This window comes from Pyrus communis, chromosome 15 (genome assembly GCF_963583255.1).
Source record: "Pyrus communis chromosome 15, drPyrComm1.1, whole genome shotgun sequence".
Taxonomy (NCBI): Eukaryota; Viridiplantae; Streptophyta; class Magnoliopsida; order Rosales; family Rosaceae; genus Pyrus; species Pyrus communis.
The window spans coordinates 20,709,432-20,734,104 of record NC_084817.1 but is presented as its reverse complement, the minus strand read 5'-3'; the positions used below and the strand labels follow the sequence as shown (position 1 = coordinate 20,734,104).

The following is a 24,673-nucleotide window of genomic DNA, read 5'->3' as shown; positions in this document are numbered from 1 at the left end:
AAGAAGAGAGCGAGACCTACACACAGACGCTACATACAACAATACAAATATACTCCTCTCTCTCTCTCTCTCTCTACACTCTCTCTCATTTCTCCTTCGCTTTCAGTTTGGGGTTTCGCCTCTCTCTCTTCAAATCTCTCGACTTTCTCTTCTCTCTGCTCGGTACGGCCCTTCGTGTTTCGGATGTGTAGGCATCCGTCGCCTCCGTCTCTCTGGTATTCATCTCCGCTCTCTTTCTCTCTGTATCTATCGCTGCATGTAGATACCTGATCTACTTTTTTCAATCAAGAATCGAAACTTATGGTTTCTCTCGTTTTAGGGATTCGTGGTTTACCCTAATCGCCGATTTCGTTCCTGTTTGCTTTTGATTTTTGTTTTCTTTTTGTGGGTTTTTATATTTTACTTTTCTGTTTTTGGTTTTGGGGGTTTGAAGTAGTTCGAAGTAGAGAAGCTGAGGTGAAATTATGACAACCCTGAGATCAAACTTGCCGTCGAGGATTCGGCAACTTCTTTCAGCCGACGGTCCCCTTGGTCCGTCCATCAAACTCGACTCCGAGCCAGTGAGTTTATCTCTCTCTCTCTCTCCCTCTCTCTCATTTAGTTTAGTTTAAAATTTGGCATTCAGCTTGTTATGTGTATCGTGCAAATTTTTGTATTTGTGTTGATTTTTTTTAATTTATTATAGTTCTTTAAACATTAGGGTTTTATCAGATTCATCAGGGTTATTAGAGATAGGCCCTTAGGTTTTCGCACGGCCTTGCCAAACGGACTTTAGGTTAAATTATGTAGAGGTTGTATTGGGCCTGTAAGATGTGTTTTTGTAATTTTGGAATTAGTTATATGCTTGGTTTTTGATAAAGTTACTTAAAGTTATGTATGGTTGTTTGGCTGCTGGTGTACAAGTGAACTTTCGATGCTTAAAGTTTCGTGTATAGGTTATCCACTAATCTACTACCTGCATTATACTGGGTCTAATCGGTGGATTACTTATTATAATTGTTAGTAGTAATAGTCTTATTATTATAAAATAAGATGTGGTGGGACTCTTAGTTTCACGATCGTATTTTTTTTAATTATTTTATTTTACATTTTGATATTTGATGACGAAGGACCGGCAGTATGTTTGTAATTTTTCTACTTCTCATTTTTCTGATCAGGTTTTTCTTATTTTTAGTTATATTATACCATCTTTATCCGGTCTAAGAAACATAGATACATTGTGTGGGATATGGACATAGTATGCTAGTGAGTATTCTGGTCCAGCAATATTTGAAAATACAGCACTGAATTGAAGTTAATTATGTACAGTTTCATTTCCTTTTTCTGAATCATTAAGTGTCCTGTGGTTATGCAGTTCAATAATTAGAAATGCATTTTAATTATATGATAGTTAGAGCATTGGCAAGCTGCTTTATGCACTTGCTTCTCTGAAATTTGGAGAGTTTGGCAGGCTTCTTTATGCTAGTTTGAGTTTAGGGAGAGGAGACTGTTCTTTTCCCTTTGGCTGCCTTTTTTAGTTACGATTGGCTCCAGTTGGTTTTGTGTGGTCCACCTGCCTTCCTTTCTGTAATTTCCTATATATGTATGTATGTATGTATGTATGTATGTATGTATGTATGTACGTATGTATGTCTCTTTATTAAAAAAATGGTAGTTAGAGCACGTTCTGTAATTAATGTGATTTACTGTTATATCTAAATACTAAACTAGAGCGATTACATCGCAGTTTGGTATTTTATACTTTATAGTGAATTTTGGATACATGTTATTTCTTTTCCCAAGATATGGATATACTGGTCAAGAACCAGGTATATGTTGAGTGAGAAACAGTGCATTTGATCCATATCTGGTTGGAGTATGCCACCAAAACTATTTGTGCTACACAGGATCTCAAGTTAAATTGCCCAGTTGTTCCATGCCCCACTATGTTCTGTACATTTACGTTACATACCATGCTTAAGATGCACCACAAGTTGCTAGTATCAGACCCAAGTGTCTTCTATGAATTTTTGGACTTTGAACTTAAGAATGCTAGTGGTGTTATATGTTGCAGTTGATGCAAATAAATTGTGCACAGCATGAACCTAGGTGCTAATAAAAAGAATATGTTTAATTTCTAAAGAAGTCTATTTCTGTTTTTATGGAGATAATACAAATTTCTTCTAAACCCAAAGTTGCTAGTGATTCTATAAGTTCGATGCTTTCTTTATTTAATGTAAATAAGTTTTCTAGTTGTTAAAATTACTTTTTAGCTTTTTTGGGTTGTTCATATTCTTCTAATTTGATGCTTTCCTTTATTTTATTTACTGATCTTCCTCTTCTGTGTTTCCATTATTATTATTAGCTTCTGTTGTTGTTAGGTGGTGATTCCTTAAGCTCTGAATTGGATTTTTGTTTCCAGGATAAGATTCCACTGATGTCTATTTTAAAATTGAAAATCGAGACAACGTGGCCATGATAAAATTTTGTTTTTTATAAATATTCATTGATGTTAATAATCTGTGTATGGTATTGGAGTCATGTTCAGAGTTATATATCTTCCTTTTTAGGGTTGTGAAATTTCCCCTCCGTTGTTTGAGGATATTACTGATAGCTTTATCACCTAATGTTATACATAGCTTAGTTTTCTTCGACTACATTTTCTTGACTTTTTTGACATGCGATACCTTATGACTGCATTTCGTTTGTTTCAGCCTCCTAAGATCAAAGCCTTTATCAATAAAGTGATACAATGTCCGTTACAAGATATAGCAATACCTCTTTCCGGTTTCCGTTGGGAGTACAGTAAGGTTGTAGCATGCTGCTTTTCTTGGGTGAAACTTCTTAATATTTTTTTCTGTCACTAATATGTTGCTTTGACTTCAGGGTAATTTTCACCATTGGAGGCCGCTTTTTCTGCATTTTGATACATATTTCAAGACATACTTGTCTTGTAGAAATGATCTACTGTTGTCGGATAAAATCTTAGAAGATGATAGTCCGTTTCCAAAGCATGCAGTGCTACAAATCTTGAGAGTGATGCAAACAATTTTAGAAAACTGCAATAACAAGAGTTCATTTGATGGCTTAGAGGTATGTTTTCTTGGAGGATGAAAAATTGTGCTTTATTTTTTGGGTCTGATCTCTGCATTTACTTTTTGGGTCTGGTTTAGCAGCAGGTGTTATTACCATGTGTCATTTTAATATCAATATTTTACTTCTTTTTCAGCATTTCAAGCTCCTACTTGCATCAACGGATCCCGAGGTCCTTATAAATGCATTAGAAACTCTTTCCGCACTTGTGAAAATAAATCCCTCCAAGCTGCATGCCAGTGGGAAGATGATCGGTTGTGGTTCTGTAAACAGCTATCTCCTGTCTCTGGCACAGGGCTGGGGCAGCAAGGAAGAGGGATTGGGTTTATATTCATGTGTTATGGCAAATGAGACTAACCAAGACGACGGGCTCAATTTGTTCCCATCTGATGTAGAAAATGATTCTGACAAGTTGCAGTGCCGAATCGGTTCCACGCTCTATTTTGAATTGCATGGGAATGCCCAAAGTACAGAGGAGAGCTCTAGCAATGTAAATAATTCTTCGAGTTTGGGGGTTATAAACATTCCAGATTTGCATTTGCAAAAGGAGGATGATTTAAAGCTAATGAAACGATATATAGAAGAGTACAGGGTACCTTCTGAACTGCGGTTCTCACTGCTGACAAGAATCAGATATTCTCGTGCCTTCCGTTCTCCAAAAATATGTAGGCTGTACAGCAGGATTTGCCTTCTTGCATTTGTTGTGCTCGTTCAGTCTAGTGATGCCAGTGCAGAACTGAATTCCTTCTTTGCTAATGAGCCAGAGTTTACAAATGAATTAATCAGAATTGTGCGGTCCGAAGAATCGGTGTCTGGGACCATCAGAACGCAGGCAATGCTTGCCTTGGGTGCTCAGTTAGCTGCATATTCAGCGTCTCATGAGCGGGCACGAATCTTGAGTGTATCTAGTATCAGTTTTGCAGGGGGAAATCGTATGATACTCCTGAATGTGCTACAGAGAGCTGTTAGATCATTAAAAAACTCCAATGATCCAACTTCTCTTGCTTTTGTTGAAGCACTTCTTCAGTTCTATCTGCTCCATGTGGTTTCATCATCAGCTACAGGGAGTAATATTAGAGGGTCAGGCATGGTTCCAACATTCTTGCCTCTTTTGGAGGATTCTGACCCTTTGCATTTGCATCTAGTCTGTTTTGCTGTCAAAACTCTACAAAAGCTCATGGATTACAGTAGTTCAGCTGTGTCTCTGTTTAAAGAGTCGGGGGGAGTTGAGCTTTTGTCTCAGAGACTACAGATAGAGGTACACAGAGTTATTGGTTTGGCCGGCAATAATGATAACTCAGTGGTCATCGGAGAAAGCTCGAGATACAGTGACAACCAGCTGTACTCACAAAAGAGGCTCATTAAAGCTTCGTTGAAGGCACTTGGGTCTGCTACATATGCCGCTGGGAATTCCTCCAGAGTGCAACACTCCCATGACAGTTCTTTACCTGCAACTCTCTCTCTGATATTTGGGAATGTGGACAAATTTGGTGGTGACATTTATTACTCTGCAGTGACTGTTTTGAGTGAAACTATCCACAAAGACCCAACTTGCTTTTCTGCTTTGCATGAAATGGGTCTGCCAGATGCATTTATATCCTCAGTTGTAGCTGGAATTCTTCCCTCTGCAAAGGCTCTTACATGTGTACCTAACGGTCTTGGTGCTATTTGTCTTAATGCCAAAGGCTTGGAGGCTGTGAAGGAAAGTTCAGCATTACGCTTTCTTGTTGATATCTTCACGAGCAAGAAATATGTTACTGCAATGAATGAAGCTATTGTTCCTTTGGGAAATGCAGTGGAAGAGCTTTTGCGCCATGTATCTTCGCTGCGAAGCACTGGTGTTGATATCATCCTTGAGATAATTGATAAAATTGCTTCCTTCACTGACAGCCACAATACAGGGGCAGCAGGAAAGGCAAATTCGAGTACTGCAATGGAAATGGATTCTGAAGAGAGAGAAAATGAAGGTAGTTGCTGTCTGGTTGATTCTGTAGATTCAGCTGCAGATGGGATCGGTAATGAGCAGTTCATTCAATTATCCCTCTTTCATTTGATGATACTGGTCCACCGAACAATGGAGAATTCCGAAACATGTCGGTTGTTTGTCGAGAAGTCAGGAATTGATGCATTACTTAAGCTTCTTCTCCAACCTGCTATTGTACAATCATCCGATGGGATGTCTATTGCTTTGCACAGTACTATGGTTTTCAAGGGTTTTACTCAACATCACTCTGCTGCCCTTGCCCGTGCATTTTGCTCCTCCCTTGGGGACCACCTAAAGAAAGCTTTGTCTGGTTTTGGGGCGGTTTCAGGATCCTTTTTGCTGGAACCTAGGATGGCATCAGATGGTGGAATTTTTTCTTCTCTGTTTCTTGTTGAGTTCCTTTTGTTTATTGCTGCCTCAAAGGACAACCGCTGGGTAACTGCATTGCTTACGGAATTTGGAAATGGTAGCAAGGATGTTCTTGAAGATATAGGACATGTCCATCGTGAAGTTTTATGGCAGATTGCTCTCTTAGAAGATACAAAATTGGACGTGGAGGATGATAATGCTGGTTCTACCAGTGAGTCACAACAGTCAGAAACAAATACAAGTGAAACTGAAGAGCAAAGGTTCAACTCTTTTAGGCAGTTCCTTGATCCATTGCTCAGAAGGAGGACTTCTGGGTGGAGCATTGAATCCCAGTTTCTGGACCTTATTAGCCTATACCGTGACCTTGGTCGCGCCACTAGTTCTCAACAAAGAACAAATTCTGATGGTCATTCAAATCTTCGGATTGGATCCAGTCATCAGTTCCATCATTCTGGGTCTTCTGATGCTGTTGGCCCTCTTAATAAAAAGGAGTATGACCAGCAGAGGTCATATTATACTTCTTGTTGTGACATGGTGAGATCACTTTCTTTTCACATTACCCATCTGTTTCAAGAGCTGGGGAAGGTCATGTCGGTACCTTCTCGTCGACGGGATGATATTGTGAATGTTTCTCCTGCTGCAAAATCTGTGGCTTCTACTTTTGCGTCCATTGCATTTGATCACTTGAACTTCGAAGGGCATGCTAATTCTTCTGAATCCAAGGCTTCCATATCAACAAAGTGTCGGTACTTTGGTAAAGTTATTGATTTCATTGATGTCAGTCTACTGGAGAGAGCTGATTCGTGTAATGCTGTTTTGCTAAATTGCTTGTATGGTCATGGAGTTGTCCAGTCAGTTTTGAAGACATTTGTAGCTACCAGTGAATTGCTCTTCACAGTCAGGGCTCCTGCATCCCCCATGGAAACGGATGATGGGAATTCAAAGCAGGATGAAAGGGAAGATATTGACCATTCATGGATTTATGGTCCTTTAGCTAGCTATGGTAAACTTATGGATCACCTGGTAACATCATCTTTCATTTTATCTCCATTCACTAAACACTTGCTAGCACAACCCCTGGCAAATGGAAATATTCCTTTCCCGCGTGATGCTGAGACCTTTGTAAAGGTCCTCCAGTCCATGGTGCTGAAGGCAATTCTTCCTCTTTGGGCTCATCCTCAGTTTGTTGATTGTAGTTATGATTTTACTGGTACTGTTATTTCTATAATCAGGCATATATACTCTGGGGTTGAAGTGAAGAATGTTAGTAGCAGCAACACTACCCGTATTACTGGCCCTCCTCCTAATGAGACAACTATTTCAATGATTGTGGAGATGGGCTTTACCAGGTCTAGGGCAGAAGAAGCTCTGAGGCAAGTTGGATCAAATAGTGTGGAGTTGGCAATGGAGTGGTTGTTTTCCCATCAAGAGGAGGCTGAAGAAGACAATGAACTTGCTCGCGCACTTGCTATGTCTTTGGGTAATGAATCAGACACTAAGGAAGCTGTTGCAAATGACAATGCTCAGCAGCTTGAAGAAGAGATGGTCCAACTTCCTCCTGTTGAGGAGTTGTTATCTACATGCGCAAAGCTTCTGCAGATGAAGGAACCTCTAGCTTTTCCAGTTCGAGACCTGCTAGTAATGATATGCTCCCAAAATGATGGTCAATATCGGCCTAATATAATCTCTTTCATTGTTGAGCAGATTAAAGAATCTAGTTTGAGTTTTGACAGTGGGAACAGTACTTTGCTATCTGCTCTTTTTCACGTTCTTGCTTTAATTCTTCAAGAAGACGCAATTGCACGTGAACTTGCCTCGAAGAATGGTCTTGTGAAAGTTGTATCAGATCTACTCTTCCAGTGGGATTCTGGTTCAGTTGGCAGGGAGAAACGTGAAGTTCCAAGGTGGGTAACAACAGCTTTTCTTGCTGTCGATCGGTTGTTGCAGGTGGATCAAAAACTGAACCCTGAAATTGTAGAGCAGTTAAAGAAGGATAGTGTCAGTAGCCACCAAACACCACTTAGCATTGATGAGGACAAGCAAAATAAGTTGCAGTCTGCATTGGGATTATCTTCAAAGCATATAGAAATGAAAGAGCAGAAGAGGCTTATTGAGATAGCTTGTTCTTGCATCAGGAACCAGCTTCCTTCTGAAACAATGCATGCTGTTCTGCAGCTTTGCTCTACTCTCACAAAAACTCATGCTGTTGCTGTTCAATTTCTTGATGTCGGGGGTTTAAGTTTACTGCTTTCTTTGCCGACAAGTTGCCTCTTTCCTGGGTTTGACAATATTGCTGCTACCATTATCCGTCATGTTCTGGAAGATCCTCAAACTCTTCAGCAGGCAATGGAATTTGAGATAAGGCACAGCCTTGTGGCAGCTGCCAACAGGCATTCTAATGGTAGGGTATCTCCCCGCAATTTTCTATTAAGTTTAAGTTCTGCAATTTCTCGTGATCCGGTGATATTTATGCGTGCTGCTCAGTCTATTTGTCAAGTTGAGATGGTTGGTGAAAGGCCTTACATTGTTTTGCTGAAAGATCGTGAGAAAGATAAAAGCAAGGAAAAGGAAAAAGAGAAGGATAAATCTTTGGATAAAGACAAAACACTAATGGCTGATAGTAAAGCTGCTCTGGGTAATATAAATTCAGTAGCTTCTGGCAATGGACATGGCAAGGTTCCTGATTCAAATTCAAAGAGTGCAAAAGTTCATCGAAAATACCCCCAGAGTTTTGTCTCTGTGATTGAGCTTCTTCTGGATTCTGTGTGTACTTATGTCCCGCTGACTAAGGATAATGTTGTCACTGATGCACCACCTTCAAATGACATGGATATTGATGTTGCTGCTATAAAAGGGAAGGGTAAAGCAATTGCTTCAGTGTCTGAAGATAACGAAACTTGTACCCAAGAAGCTCCTGCATCTCTTGCAAAGGTTGTATTTGTTTTGAAGCTTCTAACTGAGATCTTATCGATGTATGCTTCGTCTGCGCATGTTCTGCTTCGGAAAGATGCTGAAATTAGCAGTTGCAGGGCCCCCAGTCAAAAGGGTCCTACTGCTGTATGCACTGGTGGAATATTTAACCATGTTCTTCATAAGTTTCTTCCATATTCACGCAGTGCCAAGAAGGAAAAGAAAGTTGATGGTGACTGGAGGCACAAATTAGCAAGTAGGGCTAGCCAGTTTTTAGTTGCATCCTGTGTTCGTTCTTCTGAGGCAAGGAAGAGAGTATTTACTGAGATCAGTTTAATATTTAATGACTTTGTAGAATCATGCAATGGTTTCCGGCCACCTAACAACGAAATACAAGCTTTTTGTGATCTACTTAATGATGTTCTGGCTGCCCGTACTCCTACAGGTTCGTACATTTCTGCGGAAGCTTCTGTCACTTTTATAGATGTTGGTCTGATTGGGGCATTGACTCGAACTCTCCGAATGCTGGACTTGGACCATGCTGACTCACCTAAAGTTGTTACTGGTCTTCTCAAAACTCTTGAGTTGGTAACCAAAGAACATGTTCATTCTGCTGACTCAAATTCTGGTAAGGATGACAATTCTACCAAACCTCCTGATCATAATCAAGCTGGAACGACAGACAATATTGTTGAGAGATCCGAATCTATGGAAACACCATCCCAGTCCCACCATGATTCTGGTACAGCTGAGCCCATTGAGTCTTATAACGCGGTCCAATCTTTTGGTGGTTCTGTGGCTGTGACTGATGATATGGAACATGACCAAGATCTCGATGGAGGTTTTGCTCCTGCAAATGAAGATGAATATATGCATGAAAATTCGGAGGAAACAAGGGGTCTTGAAAATGGTATTGATACTATGGGTATACGGTTTGAAATTCAACCTCACGAGCAAGAGAATCTTGATGACGACGATGACGACGATGAAGATATGTCTGAGGATGATGCAGATGAAGTAGACGATGACGAAGATGATGACGATGAGGAGCATAATGATCTGGAAGATGACGTGCATCACCTGCCACATCCTGACACTGACCAAGATGATCATGAGATTGATGATGATGAGTTTGATGAGGAAGTATTAGAGGAAGATGAAGAAGAAGATGACGATGAGGAGGATGGAGTCATACTGAGGCTGGAGGAAGGCATAAATGGGATTAATGTTTTTGACCGTATTGAAGTTTTTGGTAGAGATCCTGGTTTTCCTAATGAAGGACGTCAGGTAATGCCAGTTGAAGTTTTTGGTTCTAGACGTCAAGGGCGCACTACTTCTATTTACAGTCTTTTGGGAAGAACTGGCGAGAATGCCACTCCATCAAGGCATCCTCTTCTGGTTGGACCATTGTCTCTATCGTCAGCCCCGCCTAGACAATCAGGTAAATAAGTTTAAATGCTTTTGATGTGCCTTCTTGTATTTGATATATTATTTTGTTAATTCTCTTCTATGATGGTGTGTTCCTGGCTTCCAGAGAATACCCGTGATATGGTGTTACCAGATTTAAACTCGGAGGTCACTTCGTCAAGATTGGATAATATTTTCCGTTCATTGAGGAATGGGCGTCATGGACATCGACTGAACTTGTGGATGGATGATAACCAGCAAGGTGGTGGATCAAATCCAAGTTCAGTGCCACAAGGACTTGAGGATTTGCTTGTGTCCCAATTAAGGCGACCGATGGCTGACAAGACATCTGAAGAGAATAATACAAAAGCGGTGGATCCTCAGAACACAGCTGAAGCTTTAGAGTTACAAGAACCACAAACAGGTGTCAGGCCTGAAATTCCGGTTGAGAACAATGTCGCTATTGAAAGTGGAAGCCTGCCCCCTCCTGAGACAACTGATGACTCTGGAAATGCTGATTTGAGACCAACTACAGTGAGCGAATCTCTACAATCAATGGACATGTCTAGCATGCATCCACAGTCCGTTCAGATGCAGTTCGAACCCAATGATGCAGCTGTGAGGGATGTAGAAGCTGTGAGCCAAGAAAGTGGTGGAAGTGGAGCAACTTTAGGGGAGAGCCTTCGTAGCCTTGATGTTGAAATTGGGAGTGCTGATGGTCATGATGATGGAGCAGAGAGGCAAGGTTCTTCTGATCGAATGCCACTGGGTGATTCACAGGCAACTCGAGCAAGAAGAACAAATGTATCTTCCGGGAATTCTGCCAGTGTCAGTGCAAGAGATGTTTCTCTACATAGCGTAACAGAAGTTTCTGAAAATTCTAGCCGTGAGGCAGATCAGGAGGGTCCAGCAGCAGAACAGCAACTTAACAGTGATGCCGGTTCTGGTGCTATTGACCCTGCTTTCTTGGATGCCCTTCCTGAGGAGTTGCGTGCTGAAGTTCTCTCGGCACAGCAGGGTCAAGCAGCTCCACAGTCAAATACTGAGCCACAGAATGCTGGAGATATTGATCCAGAATTCCTTGCTGCCCTTCCTCCTGATATCAGAGCAGAAGTTTTAGCCCAACAGCAAGCTCAAAGGCTACATCAGTCTCAGGAACTCGAAGGTCAACCAGTTGAAATGGACACAGTCTCAATAATTGCAACATTTCCTTCAGAGTTGCGTGAAGAAGTACGTTGTTCAGGTTCATTGGGTTGTGTTAAATTAATAATCAAATGTGTAATTCAATTTGTAATAATTTGTTCTTGGTTTGTGTGCTCAGGTTCTCTTGACTTCATCCGATGCTATACTTGCCAATCTTACCCCTGCACTAGTTGCGGAGGCAAACCTGTTACGTGAAAGATTTGCCCATCGTTATAATCGTACCCTGTTTGGTATGTATCCGAGAAACCGTAGGGGTGAGACTTCCAGACCAGGTGAAGGCATTGGATCTAGCCTGGACAGGATTGGGGGAAGCATTGCCTCACGTAGATCAATTGGTGCCAAGGTAGTTGAAGCCGAAGGCACTCCATTAGTTGACACAGAAGCTTTGCATGCAATGATTAGGGTTCTTCGTATTTTTCAGGTAGTATATGAGTGTAATAGTATTTATTCATTTTTATTTTTATTTTCCTAACTGGAAACTGATGGTCACAATTTTGCAGCCGCTGTATAAAGGTCAGCTGCAGAAGCTTCTGTTGAACTTATGTGCTCATAATGAAACCCGAAATTCTCTTGTGAAAATTCTCATGGACATGCTAATGCTTGATACAAGAAAGTCTGTTGACTACTCAAGTGCTTCTGAGCCCCCGTATCGGCTTTATGCTTGCCAGAGTAATGTGATTTGTTCACGCACTCAATCTGGTAAGATCTCCTTATGGTTTATTCGTTTGAGATATGTGCTAATACTTCTCAGTTAATGCATGTTAGTCAGTCAAGCAGTATTCAGGGATGGCATAGAGTATAACGGATTATACCGTAGCAGCTAATTAGATCATCGGTTCTAACATTGTCTGATACTCTATAGGTGTTCCACCATTGTTATCTCGGCGCATTCTTGAAACTCTGACTTATTTGGCTCGACATCATCCTAATGTGGCCAAGATTTTGCTTCACTTTTCTGCCCCACACGAACCAGATAATATTGATCAGGGACGTGGCAAAGCTGTGATGGTTGTTGAAGAGACTGGATCAAATAAAAGTCATCAGGAAGGATATTCGTCAATTGCTTTGCTTTTGAGCCTTTTGAATCAACCCCTTTACTTGTTCAGAAGTATAGCTCATCTTGAACAGGTGAAAATCTTACTTGGTTATTATTTAGTTTTTGTAGGAGGGGCTTGTACTGTTCTGTGAAACTGCAGTAATGCGGACTTACTTTCATCCGTAAATTCTTTTTACAGCTTCTTAACTTATTGGAGGTCATCATTGATAATGCTGAAAGGAAATCATCCGTCAAATCTGGGGTTGGGGTTTCTGTTTCTGAGCAACCTTCTGCCCCTCAAATCTTGACTGCAGATGCAGAGATGAATACAGAATCTGGTGGTGCTGCTGTTGTGGTTGATATGTCAGATAAGGTTGTTGATTCCTCCAAACCAACAACTTCTGGTGTTGATAGCAAATGTGAAACTGCTAGTGTTCTGCTTAACCTTCCGCAAGAAGAACTTCGCCTCCTATGCTCACTGCTTGCACGAGAAGGGTATGGAAATGATAACTTTTCTTTTTCTATAGCTTAATTGTTTAATTACCAAGAATGTTTCATTTCTTTTCTTATCTTTTTTTTTTATTTCTCAAATTATACTGCCCTTGTTATTGGAAAGGGGCTGCTTTATAGTTAGTGTTAGGGTGTTTGGGAGATGGCTGTGTTTTGTCTGTTGTGTTTGGGGTGGTACTGGACTACTCTCTTTGTTCTTCTCGCTTTTTTTTTTTTATGAAATGATTCGTCTTTTTTTCAAGAAGAACAACGTATTAATTAAAACTATTTTCCTGGAGATACTTGGATTGTCTTATCCTGCCTCGTCGTTGTAACACTTATGTTGATTACTAGGCTATAGGCTTATGTAAATTGCAGTTACGCATATCTTGGATTTTGACAGATTTTATTTTCTACCCAGATTGTCAGATAATGCATATACTCTTGTAGCGGAGGTAATGAAAAAGTTGGTGGCAATCGTTCCTACCCATTCAAACCTGTTTATTACTGAGCTAGCAGAGGCTGTTAGAAATTTGACTAGAGCTGCTATGAATGAGTTGCACACATTTGGTGAAACAGTGACAGCACTCCTCAGTACCATGTCTTCTGTTGGAGCTGCAATCTTAAGAGTTCTGCAGGCATTAAGTTCCCTTGTTGCTTCTCTGATGGAGAATGAGAAGGACACACAGATTCTTGCAGAAAAGGAGCATACTCTTTCTCTTTCTCAGGTTTGGGACATAAATGCGGCTTTGGAACCTTTGTGGCTGGAGCTGAGCACTTGCATAAGTAAGATAGAGAGCTATTCAGATTCTGCCCCTGATACGATGACTTCATATAGAGCTTCTACATCTAAGCCATCTGGTGTAATTCCTCCTCTGCCTGCTGGCACCCAGAACATCTTACCATACATAGAATCTTTCTTTGTGGTGTGTGAGAAATTGCATCCTGGGCAGCCAGGCCCTGGTAATGACTTTGGTGTTGCTGCAGTTTCTGAGGTTGAAGATGCCAGTACATCTGCTGGCCATCAGAAAACCTCAGGTTCCTTTTTGAAAGTTGATGAAAAGCATGTTGCTTTTCTGAAGTTCTCAGAGAAACATAGGAAATTGCTAAATGCTTTTATTCGTCAAAATCCTGGTTTGCTAGAAAAGTCTTTCTCACTCATGCTGAAGGTTCCACGCATTATTGATTTCGACAACAAGCGTGCTCACTTCAGATCGAAAATAAAGCATCTGCATGATCACCATCATAGTCCTTTGAGAATTTCAGTAAGAAGAGCATACATTCTTGAAGATTCATATAACCAGCTTCGCATGCGATCAACTGAAGATTTGAAGGGGAGATTGACGGTTCACTTTCAAGGAGAGGAAGGTATTGATGCAGGTGGGCTTACTAGAGAATGGTACCAGTTGTTGTCCAGGGTTATTTTTGACAAGGGAGCACTACTATTTACAACTGTGGGCAATGAATCAACATTTCAGCCGAATCCCAACTCTGTTTACCAAACAGAACATCTTTCATATTTCAAGTTTGTTGGGCGAGTGGTGAGTACAAGAGTTGTTTAGTTGCTCTTGTTGGATTGAGTTGTTTTGCTAGAAGTTCATTCTGACGTGTATTTTACAGGTTGGAAAAGCACTATTTGACGGCCAGTTATTGGATGTTCATTTTACTCGATCTTTCTACAAGCATATTTTGGGGGCAAAGGTCACTTACCATGATATAGAGGCCATCGATCCTGATTACTTTAAAAACCTCAAGTGGATGCTTGAGGTATGTAGAAAACTAGCAAATTTCCTACATTCTCTCACACACTCACTTTCACTTTCTCGCTTTCATTTTTTATTAAGTTATTGACCCTCTCCAACTCTTTCCTTGGCCATCCTTTTACAGAATGATATTAGCGATGTACTGGACCTTACTTTCAGCATTGATGCTGACGAGGAAAAGCTGATATTATATGAAAGGACAGAAGTAATGAATTTTTCCCGTTACCCTGATGGATTAAATATTCTGTTTTAAGGACTTAATTTGTTTACACTAAGTTTGTTGAATATAATGCAGGTAACAGACTATGAACTGATTCCTGGTGGCCGGAACATTAAAGTTACGGAAGAAAACAAGCACCAATATGTTGATTTAGTTGCGGAGCATCGGTTAACAACTGCTATTCGTCCTCAGATAACTGCTTTTATGGAAGGATTCACTGATCTAATTACCAAGGAATTAATATCCATTTTTAACGATAAGGAACTGGAACTTTTGATCAGTGGGCTTCCGGATATTGATTGTGAGTTCCCCTGTCAACCCTTATTCCCCTCTTCTGTACCTTTAAATTTCAGGGCATGCATTCTCATAAAGATTTCTTTTTCCATGCATTTCAGTGGATGACATGAGGGCAAATACCGAATATTCTGGATACAGCCCCGCATCTCCTGTCATTCAGTGGTTTTGGGAGGTTGCCCAAGGTTTTAGCAAGGAGGATAAAGCCCGTCTATTACAGTTTGTGACTGGCACCTCTAAGGTATTAGTTTGCACTTGTTTTCTTTGTTTACTCTAGAACTGGGATATAATTGAGAAGACATTGATAAATTTATTACTGCTTCATTTTCCCCCCTATTTTTTAAGTCGTACCTTAGAAATCTTTAGAAACCGGCATGGGAATTAAAAAATGGGGTTGTGATATTTAAGTGGTTATACTCGCGGCATAGCAAAATCTTAACATGTGGAAAGGTTTTTAAATGCATGGGTCTGTTTTAGCATGTATTCGGTCTAAGTTAAATTGTTTCTGTATCCGTTGCTAGTGATGTCTTGTTTTCTTATTACACGACTTCCATTTACATTCGACATAATTTGGTGACGTATAATTTTTTTGTATGGTCAATTTGGAGATGTATTATCGTATGTACTGTATTTGTTGCATGAGATGTGGTCTGAGCATTGCTGCTTTATATTGTTCAGGTGCCTTTAGAAGGTTTTAGTGCACTTCAAGGGATCTCGGGCTCACAGAAATTTCAAATACACAAGGCATACGGAAGCGCGGATCACTTGCCATCCGCACATACTTGGTAACTTCGACTCTCATGTCATATTTTCTCCGTTATCTGTTTGAGTTATCAGATGCCGTTTGAAACTACGTTTTTCAGTTCTCTCTTAGCCTCCAAGTCGAGTTTATTCAATCGCGAGTGCGCAGCTTATTAAAGAAATTTACTTATTTGTGCAGCTTCAACCAGTTGGATCTACCCGAGTATCCCTCTAAACAGCATCTGGAGGAGAGATTGCTTCTTGCGATTCACGAGGCAAACGAAGGATTTGGATTTGGTTAAAGAGCCTCGTTGTTTAAGTTGTGGCCACTGTAGATAATATCAATCTTTGTTAAAAGTTTTTTAAGTGGAAGGGGAAGTGGTAAATGGTCGTATGAGATGATGGGTTTTTCTCGATACATTATAAACTGTACAGTCGGTCGTTTCTTTTTTCGCAATGAAAAGCGCTTGTGGCAGTTATTTTTTGCCATCTCGCTTTCACTCGTCATTTTAATGTTCAATCACTTTTTGTTTGAAGCCCCTGACACGACACCGTCGTCGTCATGGACTTCCTTTTAACTCTATAGTTTTTACATTTTTCGATGTCTAAATGCGCTTTTGACACACGTTTTGTGGGTCCTTTTATAATGTATTCTAACAATTCTAGCCGTCTTATCTTTTGTCTTATCTCAAAAATCTTGTCTGGTTGTCTTTTAAAAATCAACCAAATTCAAAATCAGGACTGGTGGATTAAATTTAGGTTCTCTTTATATCATTTTCGTTCATTTTCTTCACTTCACTACAAGTGAATGTTTTAATGATTTTGGATTTGTTTGATTTTTTGCAAAGATGATTTATAAATGATCTATCGAATATCAAAAGTCACCTCGAAAGGTGGAAAGTCTCCTGTTCTCTTTAGTTTTAGGGTTATGAACAGAGAAAAAACACAACTTCCATTCCAAAGATTTCTCGGACAATTGATTGTGCAACAATCCATCAATCTTTGTAACTCAGTGGTACAGATTTACATTCTCTATTAGTCTCAAACATTTACTATAACATCTCAAACATCTGGAGGATGTCAGAATATTCTCCGATGATTCAGTGGTAAAAGTGATAGAAAAGTAGACAAGAAAACTGATGTATTGTCATGGAACATTTCTGAGGATGCCTTGGCTTTTATCTTAACCAAATCCTTGACCTGGAACCTGGAACCTGATCTCTATGGTTTTTGTTGCTCGGGTTCGAAGGGCCTGCTTTTTGACCAGTGGTTGCCGGTTTTGTTAAACTTCTTGTGATCCTGGACAGTGCTTTTTGGTCGCCTGACTTGTCAGTGCTGGATTCGGCTGATGACATCCTCCTATCAGCCAAAGTAGCTGGCAACATCACATTCTCATGACCTTTGCTGTGCAACTCTCTTCGTCTCTTCAGCTCGCGGAGGGAGTCGGTTCCCTTGAGTAGGACAGACTCCTGGCTTGTCATCTGGTTACTATAGCTCAAGTTACTTAGCCTCAAGGGGTCTATGTCGCCAATGGTCTCTCTTCTCGACCAGGATTTTCTGCCATTGGGGGTTGTGGCACCTGACTTGTCGCCACAAAATGTCGATATTACATGTTCTTGTTCCTTCTGTCTCAACTTGTCTTCAAGCTCCTTAACCTGGCAATATTTTAGGAGGATAGGATTACTCACTAGTATATCAATCTGTCAAGCACTTTTAATTGCAGAATGAAATTCATAATAGGAACCTTCAGTTGCAGAGATCCCTTGTTGATTTCCTCCGTTATCAGCCTTTTCTCGAGTTCTTGAACCTGCCACAACAAAAATCAATAAATTAAAAATGTGGTCAATTTGCAGATGTAGTAGCATTTTTTGGTCGAACACAACTATAGCATTGAACCCCCGAATATGAACAATATTCAGCAACTATGCTGTTCCAACTAGTACACATCAGAATATACACATAAATAAATCAAAGCCTAGTGCACATCTAGTGCATATCCACATTATGCCGAAGTACCTATCCATTATGAGTATCTACATATGATACGTATCACCGCAAATAAGCGAAACGATAACAGTAGAACAGTGAATGTAGAACAGTGAATAAAAATGTGGGGCTTATCCATTTAGCTACAAAAGTAAGTAGTCTAGAAGAGCAAGATCATTTTGCTGGATAAACTTGTCTGTGAAATTTTATAAGTATATTGCACCCGAATTTTAGGCTGGCTTGAAATTGACAGAGAAAAAGAGCGATGAAAGACCTGGAAGCATTTTTGATAATTTGCATTGTGACATTAGAGAAATATAATGAAATGTACCCTTGAAATTTTTGAGAATTACCTTCCGCTGAACTACAGCCGAATTGTGCTCATACTCTTGCGTTCTTTCTTTTAACTTGTTCTCAAGGTCCTTGACCTGTGTAGCATGAGAACAAAGTCAAAACTCAACAGATTTACAAGAGCCCAAACCTCTGTTAAACACAGGTGTCAGTCAGCATCTTTTGTTTAGTGAAATTCATACTCGTCTAGCATCTGACACAGAAACTGATTTTTAAGTTAATGATAACCAATAGTTCAGCCAGAGCTACAGTTGATTCTTCAAAAAGTGAAGATGACTAAGAAGTTCTACAACTTGTGTAACTCGCATTACAGGACACAGAGTGCTGCCATTACATTACAGGTGTGATTAGAGCTTCCATTCCCACAATATGCAAGTGGTGTAGTTAAGTGTTCTATCAAATGAAGGTCGCAGAACATAAAAGACTTTTTGAGTCTATGATATTCGTGCGAGTGACAAGAGTTGTCAGAGAAAACAGCTACATCAAAATTATAGTTTTAGGTAGATTTCACTTCACATACCTTGTTTTGAAGAATCATGGAGTCTGCACGTTCCCGTTCTTTCAACTTGTCCTCAAGCTCTTTGACCTTTAGGAAAACAGAAGCAATATGTTAGCCAGCACAATTAAACTGTGCACAACAAAAGAACATGAAATTAACATAAATTATCTGCCAAGCAACCTTTTTCTGAAGATTCAAGCACGATTCTCTCTTTCCATTTGCTTCATCTGAAAGTTCCAACAACTGATTTTCCAGTCGTCTGCACACATCAGCCTTCACAGCAACCTGGTCTTCAAGTTCATTAATCTTTTCTTGTCGACTTCTAGACAGTTGGAACTCTCGTTTTGATTTACCTTCTAGATTCTGAAAGTTCTCTTCTAATTTATGTAAATCATCATCTTTGGATTTCAACTCTTGCTTTAGCTTGTCAAGCTTCAAAACAGAAATAAAAAAGTGGAAATTAATAAAATCCGCCATCTGTTAATTGCTGCTTTAGTTGAAAGTTCTCTTCTAACTTTTGTAAAGCACCATCTTTGGCCCTCCCAGAACTTACTGTTAGTTTTAGCTTTTGAACCTCGCCTGTATCTATTTGCTTCCTTGCAGGACCCAATTCGACACCTCGAACCCGTGTTGCGAAGTTCAGAGAACTTATAGTCTCACTTACATCCTGCTCAGAAGGGCTTATTTGGACAAACATTAGAGTTTTAGCATCACCACCTGTGACATGCCAAAAGAGATAAATGATATCACACGTTGATCTCTAAATAATTTAGCAATTCAACTTGATGCTTGTTTTAAAATCCTATTATCAATTATCAGTTGACACGCCAATCTTTGACATATTAATCCTCGCATTGGTAATAATGGAGCATTCAAGCTGCAAGCAACATTCAATTTTTTGTGGATACTTACCCAAGGAGTCTTGAAGTAGATGTGTGAGCTTGGAATTCCTGCAAACACCAACATACACATCAGTTTATATGGGATAAACAAGTGTGAATAAAAGAAAAATAACAACAAACCTGTACGGAATGTGGCTCTTTTTTGTTGCCAAAGCAGAGATGACATCCCCAAGAGCTGACAAAGATCTATTGATGTTTTGAGCTTCCTTAAGGCGTTCCCCTTGAACTTCTGTTTTTGCTAGCCTCTCACTGCCAGCCAAATCCACAAGCCAAAGCTTGCTCATAGTGGACTCACCAGTGATCAAATTCTTGGCTTTTACCATGATGCAGAGTATGCTGACAGAAGATGGAATGAAGAACATCAACAAATATTGTAAGTAATATTATAAAAGGCAACACAAGCACACCCTCTTTCTGCATGGATCAAAATAAATCAGACCAATATATGTAGATTAAACTAAGGTCTATTACCAATGAGATCGGCTGCTATGCTCGTTCACATTATTTGATCCAACTGCTCTTGCACTGCTTCCAGCTTGCAGAACATTCCAAACCTCTTTAATGCTCTCAACTTTGGCCTCAACAATTCCAGGTATGTGATGAGCTCCTTCAGGAGCTTGCCTCATCTCCAATCTATATTGAAAAGAGAACTTTTTGTCAACTAGACAACCGCTGAATCTTATATGACCAAACCAAGCTGTATCTACATTACATTAATTTTTAATGGCTAGCAAGAAAACTCTAGCTAGTCAGGTGATGTCTCTTAGTTTCCATAGTAAAGTGTATTAGAGTTAAAATTTACCGTTTCGAAGTCGGAGAGGCTGCTAGCAAGTCCCTGATTTGCTCATTGTAGACTTCAAGCACACTAACAGATATGCCGTATGTAAAAATTTCTTTCCTTTCCTCAGCGGTTTTAAACAACTGTTCCAAGGTCCTGTAATTGACCCCTCGGTTGTTCTCAGAACCTTCCATCGTGAAAGTCTTTCCAGTCCCCGTTTGCCCATAGGCAAATATGCAAACATTATAACCATCTAACACTGAGGTTATCATTGGTGAAGCATCTGCAAATACATCAACTATACAAGACAAAACTTTAAGTCAACATATTATCATGCATGTAAAAATCATTGACTGACCAGTGCCCCAATATCAAACGTTAAAAGGAATTACACAAGGTTAAGTAATTTGTAAGGTAGAAACTTTTCACGGTGGTATATAGTACACGATACCTTGATCATCCTCTGGTGTGTAAACTCTGTCAAATCTGAATATCTTTTTAGTGGAGCCACTAGTAAGTATCCCAAGCTCTCCATCCTTAGCTGCATCAAATTTTACAACTGTTGCATGCCCAGCTAATGACTCCTCTTTCCTCAACGGGCGACACCGACAAAACACCCGAATGTTCCCTGAAATATACAGTTCAAGGTAAGGGCAGGACCAATTCGACTCACCACTACTGACATTTGGTTATAAAGTATTGGTTATAGAAGAAATGAGGAAAATACTATACCTTTTGCCTCCTGCATTTGGTTATAAAGTATTTTCCTCTTTGCCTGCTCCTCATTGAACTTAAGCTTAAGTTCATCAGACTGTGTAACTGCAATATGAATAGTTTAATTAGATATATCTTTTCAGAGACATCATATTTAACACTGATACAAACTTACCCATTGCTTGAATTGCAGATACCATATTGTTGAATTCTGGAATAACATCAGTAAATTTGTGCACTTCAGAATGGAGTTGAGCATAGTCTTCCTTCATCAACTGCAAATGGATCGAGAGATCATTCATTTTCAGTTCTACCTACCAAATGGGCCACTACATAAATTTGCAAGGAATAAATGAAAATAGTGTACCTACCTTGACTTTACTTTCTAAATTGTCAGCAACTGCGGTCCACAAGCCCTTATCATGCTCATATCTAGTAGAAATATCTCTCAATTTTGCTGCCGCTTCTTCTCTAGCTTGATCTGAAAGGGAATTTATGATAATCATAAGACTATCTGTCTTCCAGCATATAAGTGTTCTAAAATTTCATCGGATCGACCCTAGCTCCCTGATGATAATCAAAGGGAAGTATTCAACACTCTATTTTCTAGTTCAATCTTGCCTTACCTAAGCAATGACTTTCATACAACTTGTTATCAAGTTCCATGGTGATGTTCTGTAACTGTTTGTTTGCAGATGTCAGTGACATCCAGGCCTCATGGCATTCATCTGTCTTGAGTTGGAACTGTCTCTTTAGATCCTCTATCTTCTTTTCATACTTGGTTGTAAATTCCAACCTTATATATTTGTCCTGTAATTTGATTCAGAGGCAATGTAAGCAAAACGCCAAGTATTCCAATCTTCTAATATCCATTTGAAGCTAAATCTAACCTGAGCAGATGAAATTTCTATCTCAGCAGCACAATTGTTACATACAAGATGTCCAAGTTTCATCTTTGATGCTGCATTCAATTTACATACCACAAGGCATGAGTCTGGAGAGTAAGTAACGTTCAGATATATCTCATATAGCCAGCTAAAAGTAGAAATATGAATATACCAGGTAATGAAGCTGCCCGCTTTATACAAATTCCCCCAACAATTGGACTTCCATTAACTCCATCAAACCTTATCAAAATTGCCCCATCCTCCCCCACCGAAACTGCAACATCTACCAACTGTAGCGCCTTATTAGCTCCAACGATAGAATAGATATCAATTCCCGATAGAACCTGCTATTTTCACACACCGAAAAACAAACCAGTTTCAGAAATTACTAGTCAACGAAATTATGCACAACAAATCAAACTTGATGTACCCAAGAAACATGTTAGCAAGCTTCTTTAATTAAATTTACTTGCCTTCTCTTCCTGCATGAAGACATCAAACACTCTCATTCCCTTCGGACCATTCGTGTATACAATTTCCGCAAAGTGAAGATCCACAAAGTACTCTCCGGGAGATAGGCTCTCAAACCGGTATGAAAAATCCCCAAACCGAGCAGATTGATAAACCGATGGCACATCGCTGCCGTCAATGGTCTCATTAGTTCTTAGAACATCCCCTCCTTGGAAAAATCCGTCGGGCTCCACTCGAAGCCCGGGATTTATATTTTCTTTTACGGCCTCCCCTCCGGCGTTCACAAACAACACAATGCTATCTGATAAAAGAGACAGATCAGTGTTAAGTTATACACCATGAAACAAATACCAACTACAACCAAATGCAAGATTTTTACACCCTAATTCTACAAATTTGGTCAATTTGTTGGATTTGTTCCAAGAAATGAGGGAATTGCGGTTGTTACAAACCTGAACAAGTTGAGTGAACAAGCCCGGTTCGGACCAATCTCGAACCGGGCACACAGAGCGCAGAGATGGTCGAGTCTTCGTCGTCATCGCCATTGTCGACCGGTTTGGGGTGTGTTTCAGGGCCAAGAACGTTGCAAGACCAAGAACCAGGGAATTCGGCGTGGGAATCGGTGGGCTGTGCCTCTGCCATTAGAGAGAGAAAGAGAGAGAGATTTCAGTATGCGCTTCCTTTCACTGCTACACAAATTTGAAATCTGAAATTAATCGACCGTTTGAGGGTTTGAAATCTCCGTCTATTTTCCTTTTACTGGTCACAAATTTGAAATTTGAAATTAAAATTGACCGTTGATTATTAATCTCGTTCATTAGATCATTTCTAACCTTGGTTTTTTCTTCTTCAACCTTCTGGTTCAAAATTTTAACCTGAAATTATTAAAAAATGAATTTAGAATAATTTTTTTCTTAAAGTAACCTTTTTATTAAAAAAAATAAAATTATGTAGACTATTCTAATTTAATTTATGAACATTTTAAACAAAAAATATTTAGATTCCAATACGTATCAAAAAATTACTAAACTGATACCATGAAACTCGTGGAACACAATCAAAGAATATGAAACACATAAAATAATTTTTTTAATTACTTTAGCAGTTGAATTTAAATTTCGATTGTTAGCTCTCTTTTTTACCATTGGATTTGATAATATTAGATCTTAGTCATTGAATTCAATAAATTTATGAATATAAAACTAAAACAAGTTACACCTATATGATGGGTCAGCCCTACAAACTCAGGGGGAATCATGGGCTAAATTCGCCCTAAAAATGAGTTTTAGGTTAAAACTCATCTTTGCCCCAAGGGTTGGAGCAAGTTGGGGTAAGTTAGAACCTAAAATTTGAATTTTACTTCAACAATTGGAGTAGGTCTTAGTCAAACTTTTGTTGGCCAAACTTTTTTCATGGTCCACGGGGTAAGATACTAATTTTGAACGGGAAATGCTAGCTACCTTTTTCTACTTGCCTTTCCCTCTCAATGAATGGTACGCGGACTTATCTTGTACTTAAATATATGTATTAATTGTACCTAAGTAAATCCCATATGTCAATAAATCTTTAGATTATATATCAAATTTGACAAATCTAATTATTTTAATTATTAATATTTATTTAATACAAGATTCATTTTTCAGACTCTTCTTTTTTTTTTTTTTCGTTTTGGTTTTAAGCTCTTTCTGGCTTTTAATTATTAATATTTTCTTTAAACAAACTTATGTCGCACATTTGGAAAAACCTTTGCAATGACAGCCTTCATGGCTTATCTTGATCAATTAATCTTGCAGAAGGAGGTTTTCCACCCATTGCTTTAACCCATGTTTCCATCAAACCAAATTAATGTTGGAGTAGTTTCGTCGCAAGTAGTGCACATTCATGCAAAATAAACTGTAAATGATAAAAGGAGCAAAAGGCATTTTATTTATTTATTTGTGGTATATGCTTTATCAAAAGAAATGTCATCTCCAAAAATCTTGCAGTCCAGTACGGGAGCCTAAAATCATAAGGGAAGAAAAATAAAATAAAAATGAGAATAATAAAAAATAATAGTAATAATTAAAATAATTAGATTTTTCAAAGACAATTTAATGATTTGGTTAACATGTGAGATTTAATATGGGCATTAGTGAAAAGAGGAGAGAAGTTTTAAACATAATTAATACACAGATTTGAGTGTAAGATAAGTCCACATGATATCCATTAAGTGAAAAAGGCAAGTAGGGGTCGGCAAGTGGGGATATAGCTAGCATTCCTCATTTTGAATTGACCTATGTGGTGGAAAAATTGCTAATTATGCTCTCATGGTGGAGAAAAACTTGTCTAGCGGTCAATGTGCCATTAACAATGCCTAATGGCACTACTACTCAATCAAAATTTGACACGTGTTAAGATTTAACTATGATTTCTTATAATGAGAGCATTTTTGCTCACCACTATTAACTCTGATGGATGCTCACCACCCTCCTTTAAGGCTGCCACGTGTCTAAATTCTTAACTATAGTTAACATTTATATTAAAAGGTATATTATTAAATTGTAAAAGGCATTAAATCTGAATGAACATTAAGGTAGTTTATGTCTTTTGCTCAAAAG

At 39.2% G+C, this 24,673-nt stretch overlaps 2 protein-coding genes across 3 annotated transcripts; one reads left to right on the top strand and one right to left on the bottom strand.

Annotated features, from left to right (window-relative positions):
• Positions 1-23: 23 nt before the first annotated feature.
• LOC137717331 (E3 ubiquitin-protein ligase UPL2-like) lies at positions 24-15,995 on the top strand. 2 transcript variants are annotated; one of them, XM_068456649.1, is made up of 17 exons: positions 24-215; positions 437-560; positions 2,694-2,789; positions 2,866-3,072; positions 3,209-9,776; positions 9,870-10,972; positions 11,064-11,366; positions 11,446-11,644; positions 11,808-12,073; positions 12,181-12,476; positions 12,892-14,011; positions 14,091-14,237; positions 14,358-14,438; positions 14,529-14,754; positions 14,849-14,988; positions 15,426-15,532; positions 15,688-15,995. In XM_068456649.1, the coding sequence occupies exons 2-17, from the start codon at positions 465-467 to the stop codon at positions 15,788-15,790; spliced, it is 11,058 nt and encodes a 3,685-aa protein (XP_068312750.1). In that variant the 5' UTR covers positions 24-215; positions 437-464; the 3' UTR covers positions 15,791-15,995. The 2 variants fall into 2 exon arrangements, with proteins under 2 accessions (XP_068312750.1, XP_068312749.1); XM_068456648.1 differs by having other exon boundaries at positions 434-560.
• Positions 15,996-16,468: 473 nt separating this feature from the next.
• LOC137717332 (kinesin-like protein KIN-14R) lies at positions 16,469-22,718 on the bottom strand. The gene is made up of 19 exons (XM_068456650.1): positions 22,529-22,718; positions 22,079-22,377; positions 21,778-21,949; positions 21,609-21,679; positions 21,345-21,528; positions 21,090-21,199; positions 20,894-20,993; positions 20,737-20,823; positions 20,456-20,632; positions 20,029-20,302; positions 19,698-19,859; positions 19,347-19,562; positions 19,237-19,274; positions 18,878-19,041; positions 18,505-18,756; positions 18,346-18,411; positions 17,828-17,902; positions 17,233-17,295; positions 16,469-17,143 (listed from the first exon to the last, which is right to left on the bottom strand). The coding sequence occupies exons 1-19, from the start codon at positions 22,716-22,718 to the stop codon at positions 16,667-16,669; spliced, it is 3,177 nt and encodes a 1,058-aa protein (XP_068312751.1). The 3' UTR covers positions 16,469-16,666.
• Positions 22,719-24,673: the final 1,955 nt, after the last annotated feature.

Coding starts and splice junctions, on each gene's coding strand:
- LOC137717331 (XM_068456649.1), top strand. CDS start 465: ATGACAACCCTGAGATCAAACTTGCCGTCGAGGATTCGGCAACTTCTT. Junction 11,645..11,807: donor TTGTTCACGCACTCAATCTG/GTAAGATCTCCT, acceptor GATACTCTATAG/GTGTTCCACCATTGTTATCT. Junction 14,238..14,357: donor ACCTCAAGTGGATGCTTGAG/GTATGTAGAAAA, acceptor ATCCTTTTACAG/AATGATATTAGCGATGTACT.
- LOC137717332 (XM_068456650.1), bottom strand. CDS start 22,718: ATGGCAGAGGCACAGCCCACCGATTCCCACGCCGAATTCCCTGGTTCT. Junction 20,824..20,893: donor ATCTGCAATTCAAGCAATGG/GTAAGTTTGTAT, acceptor TTCATATTGCAG/TTACACAGTCTGATGAACTT. Junction 17,903..18,345: donor CCATGATTCTTCAAAACAAG/GTATGTGAAGTG, acceptor CATGCTACACAG/GTCAAGGACCTTGAGAACAA.